This window comes from Grus americana, chromosome 17, assembly GCF_028858705.1.
Source record: "Grus americana isolate bGruAme1 chromosome 17, bGruAme1.mat, whole genome shotgun sequence".
Lineage (NCBI taxonomy): Eukaryota > Metazoa > Chordata > Aves > Gruiformes > Gruidae > Grus > Grus americana.
The window spans coordinates 10614928-10634611 of NC_072868.1; the positions used below are offsets into that span (position 1 = coordinate 10614928).

At 44.8% G+C, this 19684-nt stretch overlaps 1 protein-coding gene across 3 annotated transcripts in view; it reads left to right on the forward strand.

Moving 5' to 3' along the window:
- LOC129214051 (peroxidasin homolog) overlaps window positions 1-19684 on the forward strand; it is a 46486-nt gene that overhangs the window by 15067 nt on the left and 11735 nt on the right. For all 3 annotated transcript variants that reach the window (XM_054845077.1, XM_054845078.1, XM_054845079.1), the window contains exons 3-13: window positions 3607-3678; window positions 3931-4002; window positions 6883-6954; window positions 8457-8528; window positions 10087-10256; window positions 12434-12551; window positions 14123-14292; window positions 14777-15049; window positions 15208-15324; window positions 16877-17035; window positions 18387-18499. In XM_054845077.1, the coding sequence (XP_054701052.1) occupies window positions 3607-3678; window positions 3931-4002; window positions 6883-6954; window positions 8457-8528; window positions 10087-10256; window positions 12434-12551; window positions 14123-14292; window positions 14777-15049; window positions 15208-15324; window positions 16877-17035; window positions 18387-18499 (1408 nt within the window). The remainder of the gene's footprint in view (window positions 1-3606; window positions 3679-3930; window positions 4003-6882; window positions 6955-8456; window positions 8529-10086; window positions 10257-12433; window positions 12552-14122; window positions 14293-14776; window positions 15050-15207; window positions 15325-16876; window positions 17036-18386; window positions 18500-19684) is intronic.

Consider the following 19684-nt stretch of genomic DNA (forward strand, 5'->3'; position numbering starts at 1 on the left):
TTTTTCTCCCCCTTTAAATACACTATGTGATGATTTCTATTAATGGTAGGAGGAAAAAAATAGCTGTTATGTCACAACGACTGTAGCATGTGGTTTGTCAAACGAAAAGAGGAAAGAGTACAAGTTTTGAGTCTGAATTCTGTACTGTCACATCATTTAATACATTCTTCAAAACAGAAAATGACTCATTTAATGTAACTTAAGCCTGTGCTTGGCAACCTGGAGAGAGGGTGAGGAAGGAGAGGGGAGGGGCAGTCAGGAGGATGTAAAACCTAAAGGAAACTGAATGCGAAATGTTCTCAGTGAATCTGGGCCAGATCTCATGGTGCCTTACATCTCAAGCCTCCCAGAAGAATTTTTCAGGAATAAAACCTGTATGATTGAGTCCACCTACTCATTTGGAGCCCAATTCACCAGCTACCACGAAGGGGAATGCCACATCATTTTGCTATCTTTTGATAAGCTCCAGGAAACTTACTTCTGATACTTTTAATTTAGCTTGTTTTGCTACAGGGTATACTTAAGACATGCATTAATAATGATCTTTCCAGCTTCTGTCTGCCAGAGCACTTATTCCCAACAGTTCTGGTTAACAGCAGATCTTAGGTTTCAGTCCTCTTTAGCAGGAATTTGGGCGTTTTGCTATTGATCGCAGCTGGGATCAATATCCAGGTCATGCCAGGATTTTGCACACTTCTCTGCCTGGGTGAATTGCACAGGAGTCAAGGAGCAGACAGCTGTGCACAAGCCATCTGAAGTCTTTATAGGAGCCAGATGTGCTGTCTTGTCTATGGATTTCTCTGAAAGGAGCATTTTGGAATATGTGGACTATGATGGACTTCATAAATTATTTCACTTTTGAGTTTTTTCCAGGGCATATCCTTCTATTACAATGGGGAATCCTGAGACAGGAAGCAGAGATGACTTCTTCCATACGCTTTTTAACCTTTAATCGGTCAATGAATGAATTTTTAAGTATCAGACGATGAGATAAGAGGCCTGCATTCTGCATGCCATCTGAATTTCCAGAATTTGTCTTATTTGGCTTGGATGGCTAATTACACCCCCTTGAACTGTCCTAAACAGCCAAGACAACAAAGCGGACTAGGTAAATGGTTTTAAATAGCACCAAAATGCAATCAGACAACATGTTGCAATATGAAATACCCCCTGGACTTCAGTCCCTGCCAGAACTTGCTGCATTAAAGATAAAGGGTCAACGAAGGAGTCCATACCATCATGGTGCGTAGGGCTGCTTGGGTTGTCGGCGTGTCCTTGCCTCCAGGACCTGGTTGTTGTTTCATGTTCCCTATGAAACGAGCAGCCGATGCCAGTTGTGTGGCGGGGGACAGGTGCTCGTGTCCATGGGAATGACGTTGGAGCTGGCACTGGTCTATCAGCCCATCTAGCATCCTCAGAAGTGGGGCCAAGGATCAGATAACAGAGAACAAGCAGCCTTCGTTCTCCTCTGGCTGAAGATGAAAGTGTGCTGATAGAGGGCAGGGAAGGAAGCGTGCACGGTTGGTGCCTATGTTGTCTTTCTCCTGTGGGTAAATAGACAAAAGCCCTCTCCCGCACTGCTCTCAAGCAGTTATTTCCAGTTCTTGGGTGTTCAATCATCAAATAAACCTTTGGGTTGGTGTTCACGGGCTGTATTTCCACTCAGCATATCTGGCTGTCAAAGCAGAATAGTGTGTTCCAAGGACTTGACATCATTTTTGCATCCTTATGAGTGAAATCGGGTTGTTTAACCTCAGCCGTGTGTATTGAGCCATTGCTTCCAGCTGTGCAGAAACTCTCCAGCAAGTTTCTGCCTTAACCTCTTCGGGCTGCTTGTCCACAACCCTGGCAATGTGAAATTTGGTAGTAGAGCCCATGTCCATGGTAGCAGGGCAGCTAATCAAGAGAGGACAGTCCAATCAAGAATACTGAGATTTTTCTCAAGCCCTTACTGTTCTGACTTCCAAAGATTTCTTTACACTCAAGTTTCTTAGGTGCTTTTTGGACCCTTAATGTAATACTCTGCCTGAGAACTAGGTGGTGGAAAGCTGGTGCGGCTCAGGTGCTCAGGTGGCGGTAACTTGTGAAACTGCTGTAACACGTGTGTTTCTGGCAGCTTTTATCTTTGCATCCCTGAGGCATTTGATTTAATCTTCATCTTCTTTTCCCACACATTTTCTTTCATTTCTCCTCCCCTCTTTGTCTTTTCTTTCCGTCCTTTACCTGCACAAACTGTTCTTCCCAGGAAGGGACCTTTGTTTGTAGTGCCAGAGGCTGGCTGAGGCACTGTCTACCCTATTTTCTCTAGCAAAGAGGGGCAGAAGATTGGGCTTTACTGCTGAGAAAGTGCTGAACTGTCTTCTCACCTGTTGTCTGGTGACAGATCATTTCTGAGGAGCATAACTATCACAAAAAGGAGCTTGTAAAGTAGAAAATCCACATCCAATACATGTGTTGAATTTGACCCGAAATTGTAAGGTCTGGCTGCTTGCAGAGGGAATAGCAGTTTTTCTTACAACACTAGAAAAACAAATCTTTGCAGTACACGGTCACAGCTCTCCCCTTCATCCATATCTCCATTTAGGAATTTTAAAAATAAGTGTAGCTGGTGAAATCCTTGCTCTGAGCTATTGGGCTGTGAGCTCCATGTGGTCAAGTTTGCCGAATCTGAACATCAGTGGGCAGCCACAGTGAAAGACCCACAGGAGTGTGGTTAGGCAGCCACAATGAATAGTTAAATGTTGTATATTAAGGAGCTATTTATAAGTGATTTATTTCATTTTCTCGGTGTTGGGCTTGGCAGTGGTTGCAGAAGAGGTTTTTGTAGCATTCAGCTGCATGGTTACTGCTGTTGCACACAGCGTGGTTATTACAAGGTTGAGCTGTGTTTCTGGTCATTGGCACCGGCTGTCATTTGCATGCACAGTCATGGCAACTGCACATACAAGGCGGAGATTGCTTGCCAATGCAATGTTGTCCATAGGTTTTGTATTAAAATCTGGCACAAAGCTCTCTAGATCGAAAGAGGCTGTCTCTGAATAGCCTCTGGAGTCAGATCTGTATTTATTTATTTTTCATTTGCACATATTAGTATCAAAGTGATCAGAACAACGCATTATCATTTTATAACTCCTATATAACTCCACTGTGGACTGGCATTTTAAACCATGCACTCTTAAAAACTGGCTCTGCATGTCCCTGCTCACACATTGTTGAACACAACCATGCACCTTCAGAAACTGTTGTGCTTGTACAAGAGTGGCAGCAACAATTTAATTTCTCCCTCGGCTCCACTCCCTTCTGCCTGTCTCCCTTCCCCTCATCCCTTTCCTGGCCAAAATTGTAACTTTGGGATGAAAACCACTGTGGCAAAAGGTAAAGAAAAGTCTTTGAACATTGTACATATTGGAAACACTTGGCACCTCTGGGCAAGAAACCTTTTCATTGAATTAGCTGGCGTGAGTATCTAAATTTGATCTGCTAACCTCTTTAAATCTTAAACTCTGGAAAACACAGGTTCAGGATTTTTTAGTGGGCATCCAGGAACACAAATGCCACAAGTCTCACATGTGCTGAATTCACCAGCTGTGTTTTTCTTCTTTTCAGGCTCCTGAACAATAATCAGATAAAACAAATTGTGAGAAGATCCTTTGAAGATCTGGAGAACCTGAAATACCTGTGAGTTGGTAGCTCAGTAGTTTCTTAACCTCTTTGAAATTTAACAACCCATTTTTAATGTTTGCCAGTCCAGGATGTATTTTCTGTGGTCAGAATTTCTGGATGTTAATGCCACAGCTGTAAAACATTGCCCTTGAACCCAATCAGCAAGCTCTGCTTTGGGTTGAGGTTCATAGCTGTTTCTTGTGTCTTTTTAAAACACAACTGCTGAACAGTTAGCCTAATCCTTTTTTTCTTCTCTCCTTTTGAAAGCTACCTTTATAAAAATGAAATTCAGAGCATCCAGCAACATGCCTTCCACGGGCTCCGTTCTCTGGAACAGCTGTAAGTACAAATGAGCCTTGTTTGTTGCTGAATGTGATGTGCGTAAGAGCTGATTTATTGGCTCCTCTAACCCAAGTGCTGTGTTTCCAGTAGTGGAGAGTACCAGACACTTAGCAAGGAGTAGGACGAGGCTTCTACTGTTTTATCATCCAGCTTTGCAAAACTACACTGACTTTGTTTGAAAACAGCTGGTCCCAGTACTGATTTTGGTTAGTTAATGCCGAGGTCTCTTCCTACTGACGTCCCATATATTTTCTCCTGACCCTAAACCTCTGGAGCATAGGAAGAGCCCAGCTGTGCTTCTGATTCCCTTTACGTCCAAGGACCTTAGGATGGGAGGAGATAGGTGTCTGTAGGATGGCTTGAAGCAGAAGGCAGCTGGCCTGCTGTGTTTATGTCTGCTGGGAGTGCTGGAGCAGGGCGTAGGATCTGGCCCTTTGCTTGAATTGAGGGTGGTGGTCGAGTTTCTCTCTTATCCAAACCTTTGCTGAAAATGAGTGGATGAAGCGCAAGCTGAGAGCTGGGGCAGCAGCGTATTTGTGGGAGTGATGGAGGTGCTTGCGTGCTGCAAAGCGTCTGGAAATTTCAACAGGGGGAAGATGATGGATCCAAACAAAAAAAGTAATGACCTTCCCTCCAAGCTGCGTGGCACTCTGGGATGAAGGGAGCCTTGCATGTTTTCCTGGCAGCTGGAGCCCTTCACAGTGACACTCTAGCAGTCCTTATTTGCTCCCTTTCTGTGTATTGCAAATCTGTGCTGTTTATTCAAAGAAGTTTTGGGTTTTGACTCTTAGCGCTCCATGCTTAAGGTGAGATGGGAAGACTGAGGCCTGACTTTCCTAAAGTGTCTTGCTAAACTGAGATTGAATTTGTCATGCCAGGGTTGTGATATATTATGTGCATATGTGTAGAGACATGTGTACATATGGAGAGAGTGTGAGCATGGGTGTTTGAAGTACAGGGATTATTTGCATCGTTGGAGAACTGGGACCAAAGGTGAAACCGTTCTAATTCATGGATTGTGCCAAATGACAGCGTTTATAGGGCTGGAATGTAACTAAGGAACTAAGGATTTTGGTGTGAAAGGAATAGGATCCAGCTTGTTCTCCAGGCCGACAGCAGAAGTGAACAGACTATAACAGGAAGTTTCAGGCAAGCTTAATAATAGGTCTGCTGCCAGCCTTGGTTTTTCATCAACCAGCTCAGCAAGGATGCCTGGGAGAAAACATAGGAAGCAGATACTGGCTCAGCTGTGCTTAGAGAAGAGATGATGCTGGCCACAGTGATACTTTAACAATAACCGTTCCAGACTTGATGTCACGAATAAAAGGAAAAAAAAAAAAGCACAACAAAACCACAAAAACAACAAACAACTCTCTGAAAGTCCCATCTGTTTTCAATCTCAGGCAGGCGTGTTTCCAAAAGAATTAGCTTTGCTCAAATCCTACCCCATTTTCCTGTACCCCACAAGCCAGCTTTTCAAGAAAAAGTATAACCCGATTGATGGACAGTATCAGATGCTTTCCTCAAGGTCCAAAGCAATGACAGCAGACATCTGAGACTTATTAAAGCACGTACGTCTCTCCCCACTGTTGCCCTCCACTGCAGAATCTGAGTCACCATCTTTCAGTTTGTGCTCTGATGGTGCACCATTTATCATGAATCCTTCCATTACAAATCAAACAGCCATGTGGTGGCTTGGGCAATTATTTCTCAATGCAGTCAGCTACAATAGCAGAATGAGTATTTGTAGATCCGTGATTAATCAGTGTCTGCTGTGAAATTTATGCCTGTGTAAAATAAGGGGGAAGAGTTTAGGCAACTTTGAAACCATACTGAAAGGCATCTGAAGGTCAGGAACATGTCAGCTATGCCGGTGAATGTCACAGCGAATGGGAACAGGGAGTCCCAGGTATCGTGGTGTGTTGCAGTGCAGACCCCAGGTTTTCTTTGCTGATGGCAAAGGGGTGACCTGGGGTAGTGCAAAAGGTCTCCCAGGTCTCTGGAATAGCAGGTCACACATGAGATTTTGGTGAAACTAAAACCACTAACCTCTATTAGCAAGAACTGGGCTGTTCACATTAATGTGCCATTTAGATCCAAGTGTTCCGGCTGACTGAACCATGTCTGTCTTTGGAGCCTGTGCCTTCCCTCCACAGAAACAGAATAGCTCTACGTCAGCCATTTCGAGATGTTTCACCTCTTGCCGGGTAGATGTACGTGCTGGGAGCCCTGTTAGAACAACAGACAAATGCAGGCTGGAGGAGACCTTTGGATGTCTCCGGTCCCACCTTCGGCAACAAGCAGGACCAATTTCAAAGTTTTATTGGGTTGTTCTTTTTCTACAAATTAACTCTGAGCAAACTCATGATCCCACTCAGAAACGTTGCAGTTCCGAGGCTGGGAACAAGTGCCTTGTAGTAAGGCTATTCCTTCCTCCCTGACGATCCAAGGATGTGTTGGGGAATGCCGAGGCTCTAGGGGAAAGGCAGGGAAAATTCCTGTACGCTGCTCAGATGGGAGCAGCTGTTGCTGGCTCTCCATGGCCAGCGGTTTCATCCTGACCCTTAACAGTGCAACAGGCAATTCACAGTGGTGGTGGTGGTGGTCTTAAGCTTCAGGGAAGAGCAAATCTCTCCTCCTTTCTGTGTGTGTTTTAGTTTATTAAGAGAGGGAGTAGATAATTGACAGGATAGGGAAAAGCCAGTGTTGGCTGCTATGTTTGCATGTGGAAAGCGGAGACGCTAAAGTGGATGCTAGCTTCTCAACATCTGCCCTGAGATGTGTGGTGACCTCTTGGTGGGCATTGGTGGATTGATCTGGAAAGATCTTCTGTCTTTTAAATTGCAATTTGTAAGCCTGCCCTTTTCTGTGTGACAGCTACCTGCATTTCAACAACCTGGAAAGTCTGGAGTCGGAGACTTTTAGTGACCTGCCTAAACTTGAAAGGCTGTAAGTAAAGAGGGGACCTTTCTTGTGACTAAGGGGGTGAGGAGAAGGGGAAAACCCCCTTCTTTTTGTGTAACAGTTTTAGTAGCATGAAGTATGATCTTCAAAATGGAGGAAAATGGAAAAAGAAACTTCCTTGAAGAAGGAGATTTTACGTACTTGCCAAGTAGAAGGGTTACTGAAAATATGAAGGGAATTTCCCAATTGTGTTATGTTCATGTTTCCACCTAAATAGGGGTAAATCTGCAGAAAGTCTTATAGTTGGCCAAGCCAACTGAAATTTTACTCTGACCATAAGGTCAACATTAGTCACTGTTGGGCAGCGTGTACAAAAAAAAGGGGGTGGAAAAGGAATAAAGTCAGAAGAAACTCTAACAAGAAAAACACGCATCCTTCTTGAAAGCAGTTAGGAAACTACGTCCTGTGCTTCTAGTAGTAATGTAGCCACTAGGACAAAAGTTCATATGATGGTTCCCACTCCATGGTGAAACCAACAGACCCTTCCATGCTGCATGGAAATGTGCCTTATATCCATCCATGCTAGGAAAATAAAATCATGAGATCCAAACACCCTTAGGAAAATTCAGACCTGGATCAGTACACCATGGCTGATCTCAGCCACTGTATTTGATCCAAAAAAAATTCTGGATTTAAATTTTAGGGGAAGGTTTGTCAGCATCCAAACTGGGCAACTAGGCTGAACTTGTGTGTACACGTGTGTGTGCAGACATTTGCACGCAAGATGCACGGCTTTTGTATTTCTTTCCTGTTCCACCGTCTACTAATGAGTTTTGGATGTAACTGACATAACTTAATTTCCCCCTCCGTTATGGGAGTGGAGAGTTAATTATCCCATCTTGGTCCCCACCAATGCATTTTAGTGCAGTCAGGGTTTTTTCCTAAGAACTGGGGAGTCTTGTCTGTGTGCTGAGACTAGAAGTGAGAATTTGCGTCCGCTTTGTTCAGAGGTAAGCCCAATTTAGGCTGTTGTCTGAATTAGATTTATTCATGGATTTGGGTTAATAACTACACTGAGTCTAGTGCATGTGTTGTCTAGCGTCTTCTGCTGGAGCCTTACTTCAACAGCTGCCCTTGTAAAATTGCCCTATCTTCTGCAGGGAGGAAAAGAAAAGGTCCCTTCTAAACTGGAGCTGACCCAGGCACCGAAAACGTAGGGTGGGTCCTGTCTGTGGGGATTTTGTGCCCTTTCTCCTCCCTTTGCAGAGCATGAAGCAAATTAACTTTAAGGTTCCAGTTTAAATCTGTTACATCACATCTTGAGTCATCATTTCCACTCCACACCCGCTCTCCACTTTGGTGTATTGCATTGCACTTGCGAATGAATGAAATCCCTATAGCTCGTGGAAACACACACAGTAAATTTAAAAACTAAGCTCCATTTTGATGAGCAGCCTTTGTATTTAAACTGAGTTTTGACCTGGGATGTTATCATCTGTGTAGTGCAAATACTGAATAATGTTTTGGCATGGGTTGTCCCACTGCAGATTCTTGCACAACAACAAGATTTCAAGGATTCATCCAGGGACATTCTCTCAACTGGAATCCCTCAAACGGCTGTAAGTAAAAAACATTGCCTGCAAAGAGCAATTGTTTATCTTTGATCAGATGGCCAGGACCTGAGGAAAAATGTGCCTGGTTGGCAAAGCTTTTAGTTGTTGCACTTCTAAGGCCACTGCTAAGTTCATAAAACAGTTTTGATTGGACATGAGAGCTGATTTAACCAGTTAGTAGTTTCTTCATGCTAGTGTGTATTTATAATCTAACTATAATCTTCTTACAGCTCAATAACAACATAGGAATGAACATTCCTGGAAAGTCCTCACAATGTTTTGAACCCATAAAACATCCTTCAAAAATGTGGGAAATCCAGGTGACAGATATGACCTTGGTCATACCTTCAAATGAGTATCCTAACATGGAAGAAAAATCAGTGTCATAAAAGAAAAGGCTTTTTTCCAGAGACTGAAAATACTCAGAGGGGTGCCAAGGTGCACAATTCTCATCCCATGCAGGAATGCCCTGGTTTGTTATTCTCACGTAACCTGGCTGTTTCTTAAGCTTACTTTTTGCTTACTTAAAACCCCCAGAGCTTTGCTTTGTTTGTCTTTTATGATCTCTGGAAATAACTTCTGTGATGCGTTTTGGGGAAAAAAGCAAAAACTAAAGAATTTTGGTGTTCTGCCATGATTTTAAACTACAAGAAAATAATTTGTTTCTCACTGCAGCTCTCTGTGATTTCTGCAAGCAGGTAAAATGCTTTGCTTTTCTTTAACAGGGAATAACTTGTGAAATGTTGTCTGTACGTGTCAGAGAAAAAGGTTGGGTGTCTATAAAATTCTGTATAATAGCCTTGTGCAAAATCTCACATTCTCAAGTGTTTGTCCCTGGAAACATTAGACCCTTCTTCCATACATTTTTCAATGGCCCAGACCCATCTACTGTAAAACTGTCAGGGGGGAGGAGGCATAAACTAATCCCCCTATAATCTTTATTTATCCTTATGCATAGCACTGCACATAGGAATGAAGTCAGTGGAGGGAAAAGCACGGGTGCGCTGGGAGGTCACTGGTGCTCCATTCGGCATGGTTCAGGCATATGATGCAGTAATAAAAGTTCCTATGGTTGTGCAGAAATGCTACAACCTCTAGCAGCTGGTCACAAAAAGAGGCTTATCCGATGCACACATTAAATCAAGGGGGAGTGTTTTGGAGCTAAAGGAGAATGGAAAGCTCTAACAAAGGCAGTGTTACCTACTGTTCTTCTGGAATTTGGTAAAGGTTGAAATCTCTTATCCTGGGGAAAACCCTAATATTTCATGTCTCGCTCTGCTCAAATTAAGCCAAAAATGCGCAATCCAGTTTACAAAATAATTTTCATTTGAAACTGGAATGGCTGATGGGTAATGTTAGATTTTCAACTAAATCCTTCTGACTTGGTTCAGCATCCTATTTAAACATTGTGGGAATGAACTATCTCAGATTTTAATTTGGGTTATAATCAAATGCAGGGAAAACCAGCCAAGTGATCCTTCACTCCTCTGGAGGACTGTTCCCCTGGAGAAAGAGGCAGCAGTCAGAGGCTGGGAAATGAACTGCCTTTTCCTTGGTCTTGCAGGCGGTTGGACTCCAATGCCTTGCTTTGCGACTGTGACTTGATGTGGCTGGCTGAGCTGCTGAAGAAATACGCTGAGCAGGGCAGTATCCAGACAGCTGCCACCTGCGAGGCTCCTCGGGAGCTGCACGGGCGCTCCATCGTCACCTTGACCACACAGGAGTTTAACTGCGGTGAGCGAGATCAAACCCCTTCGCTGGACACCCTCAGCCCGTGGAGTTGAACTTTGCTCTAGGAATTGCTTCCTCCATCCCTTTCCCTCCCTCCTCCCTCTCCTGGCATCCTGCTTTTTCTCCCTCCTTTTACTGCTGAAATGGAAAAGTCCCAATGGGGGTCACACGAGCTACGAGGATAATGCAGAGAAATCTGACGGTCACGTGGGGGTTGAAAGCAGCTCTGTTTTGGCTGGTGGGTGTCATCTTGGTTTTTAGATAGAGTAGGGCCAGTAAAGGACCTGCTGCGGTCGATGGCTAAACCAGCAACCACAAGAAATGTTCCACGTTGGGCTGAACAGAATGGGAGAGCTGCAACGGCTGGAAACACAGCTGAAAACCTAAGCAAACTCCTAGTAGATATGTTGCTGAATGCTTTGTTTGACTGTGGTAGCGTATTGTGTTTGTTAAGCTGTTACTCTTTAAATTTAGATAATTGCTCACTGAAAAATGCCATTTTGAAATGAAAGGTTTTGTTCTGAAAAAATCCAAAGTTAAATATTTCATATAGAAAAAGACAAAACTCTGACTTTTAAGTGCGGGCATTGGCAGAGGATGGCACAAGTGTCAGCTGTGGTTTCCTGATCCTTCACTGCTGGTACAGTCAGTTTGACATGTTCTCAGTCGCCCGGGACAGCTATTAGCATCTCTCCTGCATATGCCAGTCCAGCTGTGTGCGTGGCCGTGCTGTGAGCCAGATGTGTGAGATCAGCTGGATTTTTAAGAGCTTTCCCTTGAATTCAGCTTTTCTTCTATGTTTGGTTTTTTTTTTTAATAAATCGTGACCATTTCAGAGCTTAATTTAGGGCATAGCCATGCAAAGAGTTGAATTGGCACAAATAGGTCTGTAACCTCAAGGGATGGGGGAATAGGAAGGGTCTACTGTAAGCAGCTGGGGACACGTGGAATAGGACCTGCTGCAAGTGGATGTCCTGCACAACGAGCTGTCCCCAACACACCCGGTGCCATGGTACAGCCATTAATGTAAATTTGTTCTAGTTTAGGCATGGGTGCACAGTGGGATGTCTGTCAAATTAGCCAGTGCACCTGGTGGGAAGATTTTGCTGGCATTAGGCTTTTACGCTGGTATTGTGCCAGCTGGGAAAGAAAGACAAATGATGCATAATTCAGCATAAAGCTCTAATGATGTGGGCAGCTGATGTTTGAGTCCGTACGAAGCCTGCTGGCATCAAGTTAACTAGCCACTTTTTAGCAGATGTGAACCCGTGGAGCAAATCTGCACTGGATCAGCATTTTGTACCACGGGGCTGTGGTAGGCTTGGTCCTGCACTTGCATTACTACTGGGGACAAGTGGCCAAGCCATTAACTTGCAGTCCAAGGAGTAACCTTCCACTGGGGAAGGTGGCAGGTTCTCTCTTATGAATAATCCAGCTGGTTTTACTGGATTACTGGTGAGCGTACAGATTTTTGGATGGGTAAGTATTCTGCTGAATCAAGATCAAGCGCTCAGACCACGTACATAAATTCCTTCCTATTTTAGCACATCCTTTACATGTTTAACTTGCTTAGTGCTTGAGTACATCTTAAAGTGAAGCACATAGCGAAAGGCTTGGTTGAATAGGGGTCGGCTGATGAATTAGGGACATAATGAATAAAATGCTGTCAAAAGGGAAGTAGTGTGATTTGCAGAGAGCTGGTGCTATGTTCAGATGGAGCAGGCAGTTGCTGAGAGCAGCAGGCTGCCAGGGGCAGAAAACCCAAGTGAGGATGCCACTGACTTCTTCGCCTATTTTGGGGGAGACAGGGACCAAGTCTTGGGGCAGCTGTAGTGAACCAGTGTACAGCCATGTCTTTTTTTTTCTCAGCGCTGCCTGGGGCTCTGCGGGGAGCTGACCCACTGCCCAACATGCAATAGAAACAGCTGCTTCGATTCTCCAGGGCTTTTAGCGTGCTCAGATGAACGATGCTATTCCCTCCCTGATATCATTAGTTTTCCTAATGTTGGCGAGAAGTCTTGGGGTGGCTCTGAGTGGATGCTGTTGTGCCTAGGGTTCTGCTGGTGCCCGCTTGCTCGGGGGTTGCAGGGTGGGTGTTGCGTTACCCGCTGCTCTCTGGTTGGGCTGTAGGTCATTTTGTGCTGCTCTAGACTGAGTTGTGTTAAAACGGTCTTTTGCAGAGAGGCCTCGCATAACCTCAGAACCCCATGATGTCGACGTCCTCTTGGGAAACACAGTTTATTTCACCTGCAGGGCAGAAGGCAACCCAAAGCCTGCAATTATTTGGCTGCACAACAAGTAAGTCGCACACAATGAGCCCTGGGGTAGCAAAGGTTTTCAAGCACCAAGCTCTTCAGTGACTCCCTGTAATTACAAAAGTTGTTTCACGCAACCTAAAAAAAAAAACAACCCAGACATGGGTATTCCATGGGTTGTATTAACCTTCCTTTTAATAGAATTCTCTGGTGACCACGTAATCCAAGTGGCGTTTTCATCTGCATTTGAAATGTTTCATCTGCATTTGTAATGGATTCCAAGAGCTCATAACTTTCCCATAAACATACTCTGCAGGCTGAAAGCAATTGTCTTTTGATCAGAAAATAAAATTAGTATTTCATGTTTCTCTAAGCCACCATGCTTGCCATTTATTAACTGCTGAAATGCTTGTAGTCTCTAGGTTTTTCTCACTGAAGGCCTGGTGTGCTGGGAGAATGGCTCATTTTCAAAGGGAAAAATCACTGGTCTCCATTGAAAGACAGACCTTGCAGAGTAGTGTATAGATTGTCGTTCTATACAGCAACACTGAAAAAATATATGGCCATGCTAGATGCCAAAGCATTTCTGGGAAATGCTGCACAATAAAATATTTTGTGCTCAAGCAGTTGCCCACTGTGGAAGTGAAGTTACTTTGCTGCTTTACGAGCTTCTTGTCTGTGGGAGCCTGAATAGGGCTCAGTTATTAATAAAAATGATCAATGTGTGCTTCTTCAGCTCACTCCCCACCAGGCAGAGTTTCAGCACAGAGCAAAAGTTTATGGCTGAGTTTAGTCCCCCTGGAAGGAAGGTTTTGTTAGGGAAATGCTGGCAGGCTCCCAAAGATAGCATTGTAAGAGGGGTAATGATAATAAATGTTCTGCAAACAAGATATGACCAGAGCGAGGAGACATCAGGGGAATTAAATAAATGCCCAGCAAACATATTAGTTTGCATAGTGGATTCAGCCTTTGTCCTAGGGGGAGAGAGGTCCCTTCTCCCTTTTCAGTCATCCACAGCCATCCAAGATTCCTTCGTGCTGGGACAAATAGGATGCAGCAGTGGGACCTTCTGCTGTGGGCTGGGATCCAGGAGTCGCAGGTCATTGTAGAAAGATGGAAGATGTTTCACAGCTCTTGAGTTGGGTTGGAGTCCAAGCTGTGTTGGGGTCCCACAGTGACTTACTCAGAGCTTTTTGACCCCCTGAGGCCTTTGAGGCTGTTTGAATAGAAATGGCTGCACACAATAACAATATTAATTCATTATTATATTTGCACTTAGTAAATAATGAGAACAAGCTTTCTGGGCCTAGATGCCCTGACAATAGCAACGATGCTATTGCATGGGAACAGTATGCTCTCCTGATGGGCTGTAAATGTCATATGTAATCAGTGGTGAGAGAAAAAGTAGCTCACCCAGGGAGTAAATCAGAGCTGGAGCTGAAGTTCTGTGCTGTAAATCATAACTCTTGCTATAAATTTCATGAAGTCTCAGAACAGCTCAAGGGACACATGCTTACTGCAATGCATGCAAAGCCTCCTCACTCCCCAGCAGCTTGGGTAAGACCACCAGTCTTTACTCCTTTCAGATTTTGCCTATTTGCGGCTGTTTTTCAGTAATGAGATCGACATGAAAGATGACAACCGCCTGAACCTGTTGCAAGATGGTACCTTGATGATCCAGAATACCAAGGAGTCGGACAAAGGCGTCTACCAGTGCATGGCCAAGAACATAGCTGGGGAAGTCAAGACACAAGAAGTCGTGCTGCGCTATTTTGGCACCCCATGTAATTGAGCTCTGTGCACCCCTTGAAGGCCCAGCTCAGGTTGGGGCTGGGAGTGGAGCTAAGTCAGAGTCAGTCCCAGCTTTGTATGTGCCAAGATGTTCTTGGCGTGCTGGGGAAGAGAGTGGCCAACAGTGTAGTGTGGTCTGAGCTTTAGGGGGTCCCTTCACAGGAGTGGGAAACTGGGTATTAGAGATTGAAGGTAATTTGGGGCTGGGTAGGGAGTTCGGAGGCTGGGATGAATTCTGCAGCACAGAGGTGTCAGGGGTGAAGGGGACGGAGGAGTGGGGATGTTCCAGCACTAAGTGACTGGGAGGGAGGAGGCGGTAGGAAGTAGCGCTGGAGAAATTTCTCACAACAAGGATTTGGAGGTCAGGGAAGAGCCAGGTGACTGCTAGCTGGGTTGCATGAGTAGTCCAAGCAATTTCTGCCCATAACTGAGCAGGCAGCAGAACTTCTGGTTTCTGAAGCACTCGTTTCCTTCCAGCCAAGCCCACTTTTGTGATCCAGCCGCAGAACACTGAAGTGCTGATTGGGGAAAGCGTCACCTTGGAGTGTGGGGTCTCTGGGCACCCCCACCCTCGCATCAGCTGGACCCTTGGCACAGGCTCTCCTTTACCGCAGGATTCCCGTTTTGCTATCACCAGCTCTGGAGGACTCTTCATTCAGAACGTCACCTTCTCGGACCAGGGGCAGTACAACTGCAATGCCAGCAACACTGAGGGATCCATCCAGGCAACAGCAAGGATCATAGTGCAAGGTGAGGAGTCCCAGGCTGGTGGCATTTCTGGGATAAAGTGCTTGGTTGCGGGGGCTGTATTTAAGCCCCGTGACTAGTTCTGCTCCCATGAACTGAGAATTAACCCAAGCTTGCTGCCAGAGTTTTTCCTGCTGCTCAGTCATTGCTTTCCCCTCCAGATTCTCCCAGGTTTCTCCTCATCCCCACCGATCAGACAGTAACTGAGGGACAAAGCGTGGATTTCCCCTGCTCTGCTGAGGGTCACCCTCCACCCGTGATTGCCTGGACGAGGGCAGGTACTGCCTCACTTGACTCGCGATTTCTTTCTCTCCCATGCCACCATCCACAGGGTGTGGGTGAGAACAGCCAAGCTGCTGGTCCAGGGCCGTGACTCACAGTGGTGACGCAGGACAGAAGGTGATCAGCACAGACCTAGTCACACTGGGAGGTATGTCGTACATCACCAAGGATGATGTTAAGCACTGAGGAGTGAGCCTCCTAGGTCTTTGACACACTAAGTCATCGTGTCTGAAGGAAGGCATGTGCTGTTTTTCATCAGCATGAAATCCATGGAAAGCCTCAAACTTCCTCCTGTGGTGGCTTCCTACCTCCTTTGAAAAGGCAGGGTCTGGACACTCCATGTCGGTGGGTATCACCGTGTACCAGCTCTCCGTCATTGTCATTGATTTGCTCCTCTTGGGAAGCGCGTTGCAGGAGAGCATCGTTGACCACTGACACGCCTCTGTGGTTTCTTTTAGCTTAGGAAAAACCACTTTGGGCCAACAGGTGGTGGTGAACTTTTACAGTCTCCGATGATTGTTAGCGCTGGCTCCGCTGAACTGATCCCATCCAACACTTTCTGGGACAGAAGCCAATAACACTTGGCCCAGAGGCCCTCCAACTTTTCGTTATGCTTCACAAGCCATAATTAATGGTTTAGTGCTGTGGAGAATTCATGGCTATTGTATTCCAGCTTCCACAGCAATAGCCCTGACGCAGACCAGCGTAAGAAGGACCAGCTGAAATTCTCCTTCACCAGCATGTTCTCCATCTCCTTTAACCTGTTTTCCTCCACTGCCCAGATTTCAGAAGCTATCTCTTAGAGATATGGAAAGGAGCACAGTGACAAGAAGTAAGGTTAACAACCTCTTTGCAACCAGGTTTGCTAGGTCACTCGGCGATCCCCAGATCAACCAGGCTTGACAGTGCTTTCACAAAAGGCATGTGAAGAGCAAGACAAGAGGAGGATTTTTTTGACAGTGTGGGGAGGATTCAGATTCCTTTTGGTATTTGGGATGAATAAATAGAGCCCTTATTTGGAGGAAAATGGAATATTAAAAAAAAAAGTCGCTATACTGAGAAGTTCTAATAATTTTATTTGGGTTTGGTAAAGCATTTAAATTTTGAACTTTTCTCCTTAAATAGAGGAAATATGGAAACAACACAATTTCCAAACCAAAGAAAATCAAAATAATGAATTTTAAAAGACAATGCTAAATATTTCCATTTATTTTATTAAACAGCCAGTTTGGATAGTTGAACACAATTTGCTATCTGTCAGGTGTCACTAAATCTGCAGTTTGCACTTAGAAGAGACATATAAGAAAAAAAAAAAAGAGTACCAGCTCTTTTCCAGTTGCTCAGACAAGACAACTCGAGTCATGATCCTGGGTGTGGGAAGAGCAGCATCTGTCCTGTTCCACACTTAGCAAGATGAAGATGGCATTTCAGGGTGGCTGATGTCATGTTGGGAAGGAAACGAAATGTTTAAATATCACACAGATACCTCCAGTGATGGGCAGAGAAATTTCACAGACAATTAACAAATTGCACTGTTTGTTTGATCAGGTGGGCCACTGCCGAATGACCGGAGGCACAGCATCCTCTCCACAGGTACCCTGCGGGTGATGAGGGTAGCTTTGCATGACCAAGGCCAGTACGAATGCCATGCTATCAGCGCCATCGGAGTGAGGACCCTCCCGGTGCAGCTGTCGGTGACCCCACGAGGTAAGCTGATGAGGCTGTGAGAAATAAGGGCTGGCAAATGGGTTCATTAAGTTAACATTATGGTATATAACACACTGTCTGACAAGGCAGGGAATTGCCCTCGTTCCTACGGGATGGGATTTTGCTTTTGCTTGGGAGCAGACGTCTAGCCCTGAGAGTTCCATCAGTTGGTGGGAAACTTTAAAGAGGTTTCCAGAGTGCCAAGATTTGTAAATTGGAAGAAGCTGTTTTATCTGGTAGTCTGTGATGATGATTCTAGGAAAAGTATAGCCGTGGGAATGAAACTCATCTGGTGTGGCCAGGGAATGGGATGGTATCGGTTGGCATCTGCACAAATGAACACTAGGGCAGGGTTATGTGACCAGAAACAACCTTTAACACCCATCAGATGAGCGCTGATAGCTGGCCAGTTAGAGTGAAAAATGGGGTCCTGTAATGTGTTTGGGAGTTGTTATTAAGAAAACAATATTGGTAGAGGAAAGGAGAGGAAAAAAAAGATTTTTGTCTGAGGATTTGCAAAAAAGTATATTCATTAAATTCTTAGTAATCTTCTTTTTTATGATTTTTAAATTTTGACTTTCCTATGGAATGAATTCTAAGATTCTTTTTAAAATGAAATATTCTGCAAAAAATCTGATTCCTTCTTAGGAAGATTTATCTGGCTCCACATACGTTTGTCTTAAACATTAGCTGCCAGGTCATAGGTTCAACCTAAATTTAAGTACTCTAAAATCAAGCCTCTGTAAAATACAAGTCACACAGGAATGCTTTCATGGTTTTATTTTCTTTTCTGTTCCCATATAAATAATCGTTCTAAATAAGCAAACATCCCTGCTTGTTCACAAACATGGCAGAGTTTTACTAATGGTAGACTGGAGGGAAGGAAGCTATCTAGAAACATGAAATCACATGCTTCAAGCACAGAATTCACAGAATATTTTAAGACCAACAAGATCAATACAATTGAATTAATTTAATCTGACCTGACTAACACTTGCCAGCGAGCCTCATCCGATAATTCCTGAATCAATTCACAATCCTTGTTTCAGCTAGAGCGTCTTTTCTAGAAAGCCTTTGAATTAACGATTTTAAATGACAGAGTACCCAGCACATTCCTATGTGATTGCCCCAAGTAGAGACACATAGGAGCAGAAAATAATGAACGTAAATTACGGAGGACTTAGTAGAGAGACAGAGCACGAGTAAACTGACACTCCTTTGAAGAGCCCTTGCAACAGCAGAAAGAGCCCAGCAGCTATGGTTTCCCCACGCTGAGGTGTTTTGCACACACGTTTCTCTGTTTTCCTTGATGCATTTCTTGCACTTGTGACATTTTCCCTGTGTTACACAGTGATCCCCGTGTTCCTTCATCCCCCTCAAGACGTGGTGGCAGAGACAGGCCAGGATGTTGCGATTACCTGCACTGCCCAAGGAGATCCTCGGCCCACCATAACCTGGGTCAAAGTAAGAGACGATATCGTGTATTCAACAGTCACTGGGAAGCAGGATGGCTCCTCTGGGAGGGCATTAAGCAACTGTCTCGTTAAACACCTCTCCCAGCTCAACTAATTAAATCAATTTGTGCAATGCACATGGAAGAAATTGTGTTTGATGAAAATTTAAGGACCAACATTTTCACTGATTTGGGGTTTTTAATGATCTAAAAGAATGTTGCCCTTTCTCAGGCTTGAAGCCTTGCAACACACATTCCTGTTTACTCCAAACAAGTAACTTGAAGCCAGTGACTTTCCAGGATGTTAGAAATGCTTGATTGAGTATTCCTGGAAAAAACTGAAAATGGATTTTTTTCTAAGTAGTTTGTCCTTATTTCCAGGATTCCCACTGGTGGAACTGGATGATGCTGGTTAGCTCCAGCTTTGATGGGGCAAAGCCACAATCCCTCACAATCACGCTGCAGCCTGGCTGCTCTTTTCAAGGATTCATTTGATGAAGCTCTTCAGACTTTTTTCTGCTGTGCCATAGTACACCACCTGTGACCTTCACTGGGACCTGCCCTGCCTATGAGCACAATCAGGCACAGAACAAATTAGAGGGGAAAATGCTCGAGCCTCAGTTACCCTGCAAAGGTCTCGTGGGAGGTGACCTTGTGGCTTGCCTTGGGCTCCAGCCAACAGTGGGAGCAGAAGAAAAGAGCCTGGGAGGGCAGCAGAGTAAGCATTAGATTGAGGCAGGGCAGCAGAAAGATGTTAAGAAACAGGAGAGTAAAAAAGTAAAGCCCGAAGCCACCAGCCAGGTTGAGAGGTGGGGTTTGAGTGAGGTGCTCAGCACTTTGATCAGCAGTGTTGCCCAGAACAAAAGCTGGCATCTACAGTTCAAGGCCAGCAAAAATCCATCAGTCTCGGTTGTCCCAAAACTGAAGACTTTTAGACTTATTTATGTGCTATGAAACTTTCGTGACAGCATCAGGGCACAGCACTCTCTCCAGCCAGCCCATCTGTAAGAAGCACAGAGAAATGCGTGGGGTGTCTGTGCCCTGCAGCAAGTGCCTGGAGGTGGACCAGGGTGAAGGAGCTGAACAAGGACCTCCTCACAGTGGGTCCAGGCAAGAGCAGATGTCCTTGGATGGCTTTCTGGTTTCTTTGGAAGAGCAATACTAACATCTGGTGGCCACGTCAGTTCATCGCATCC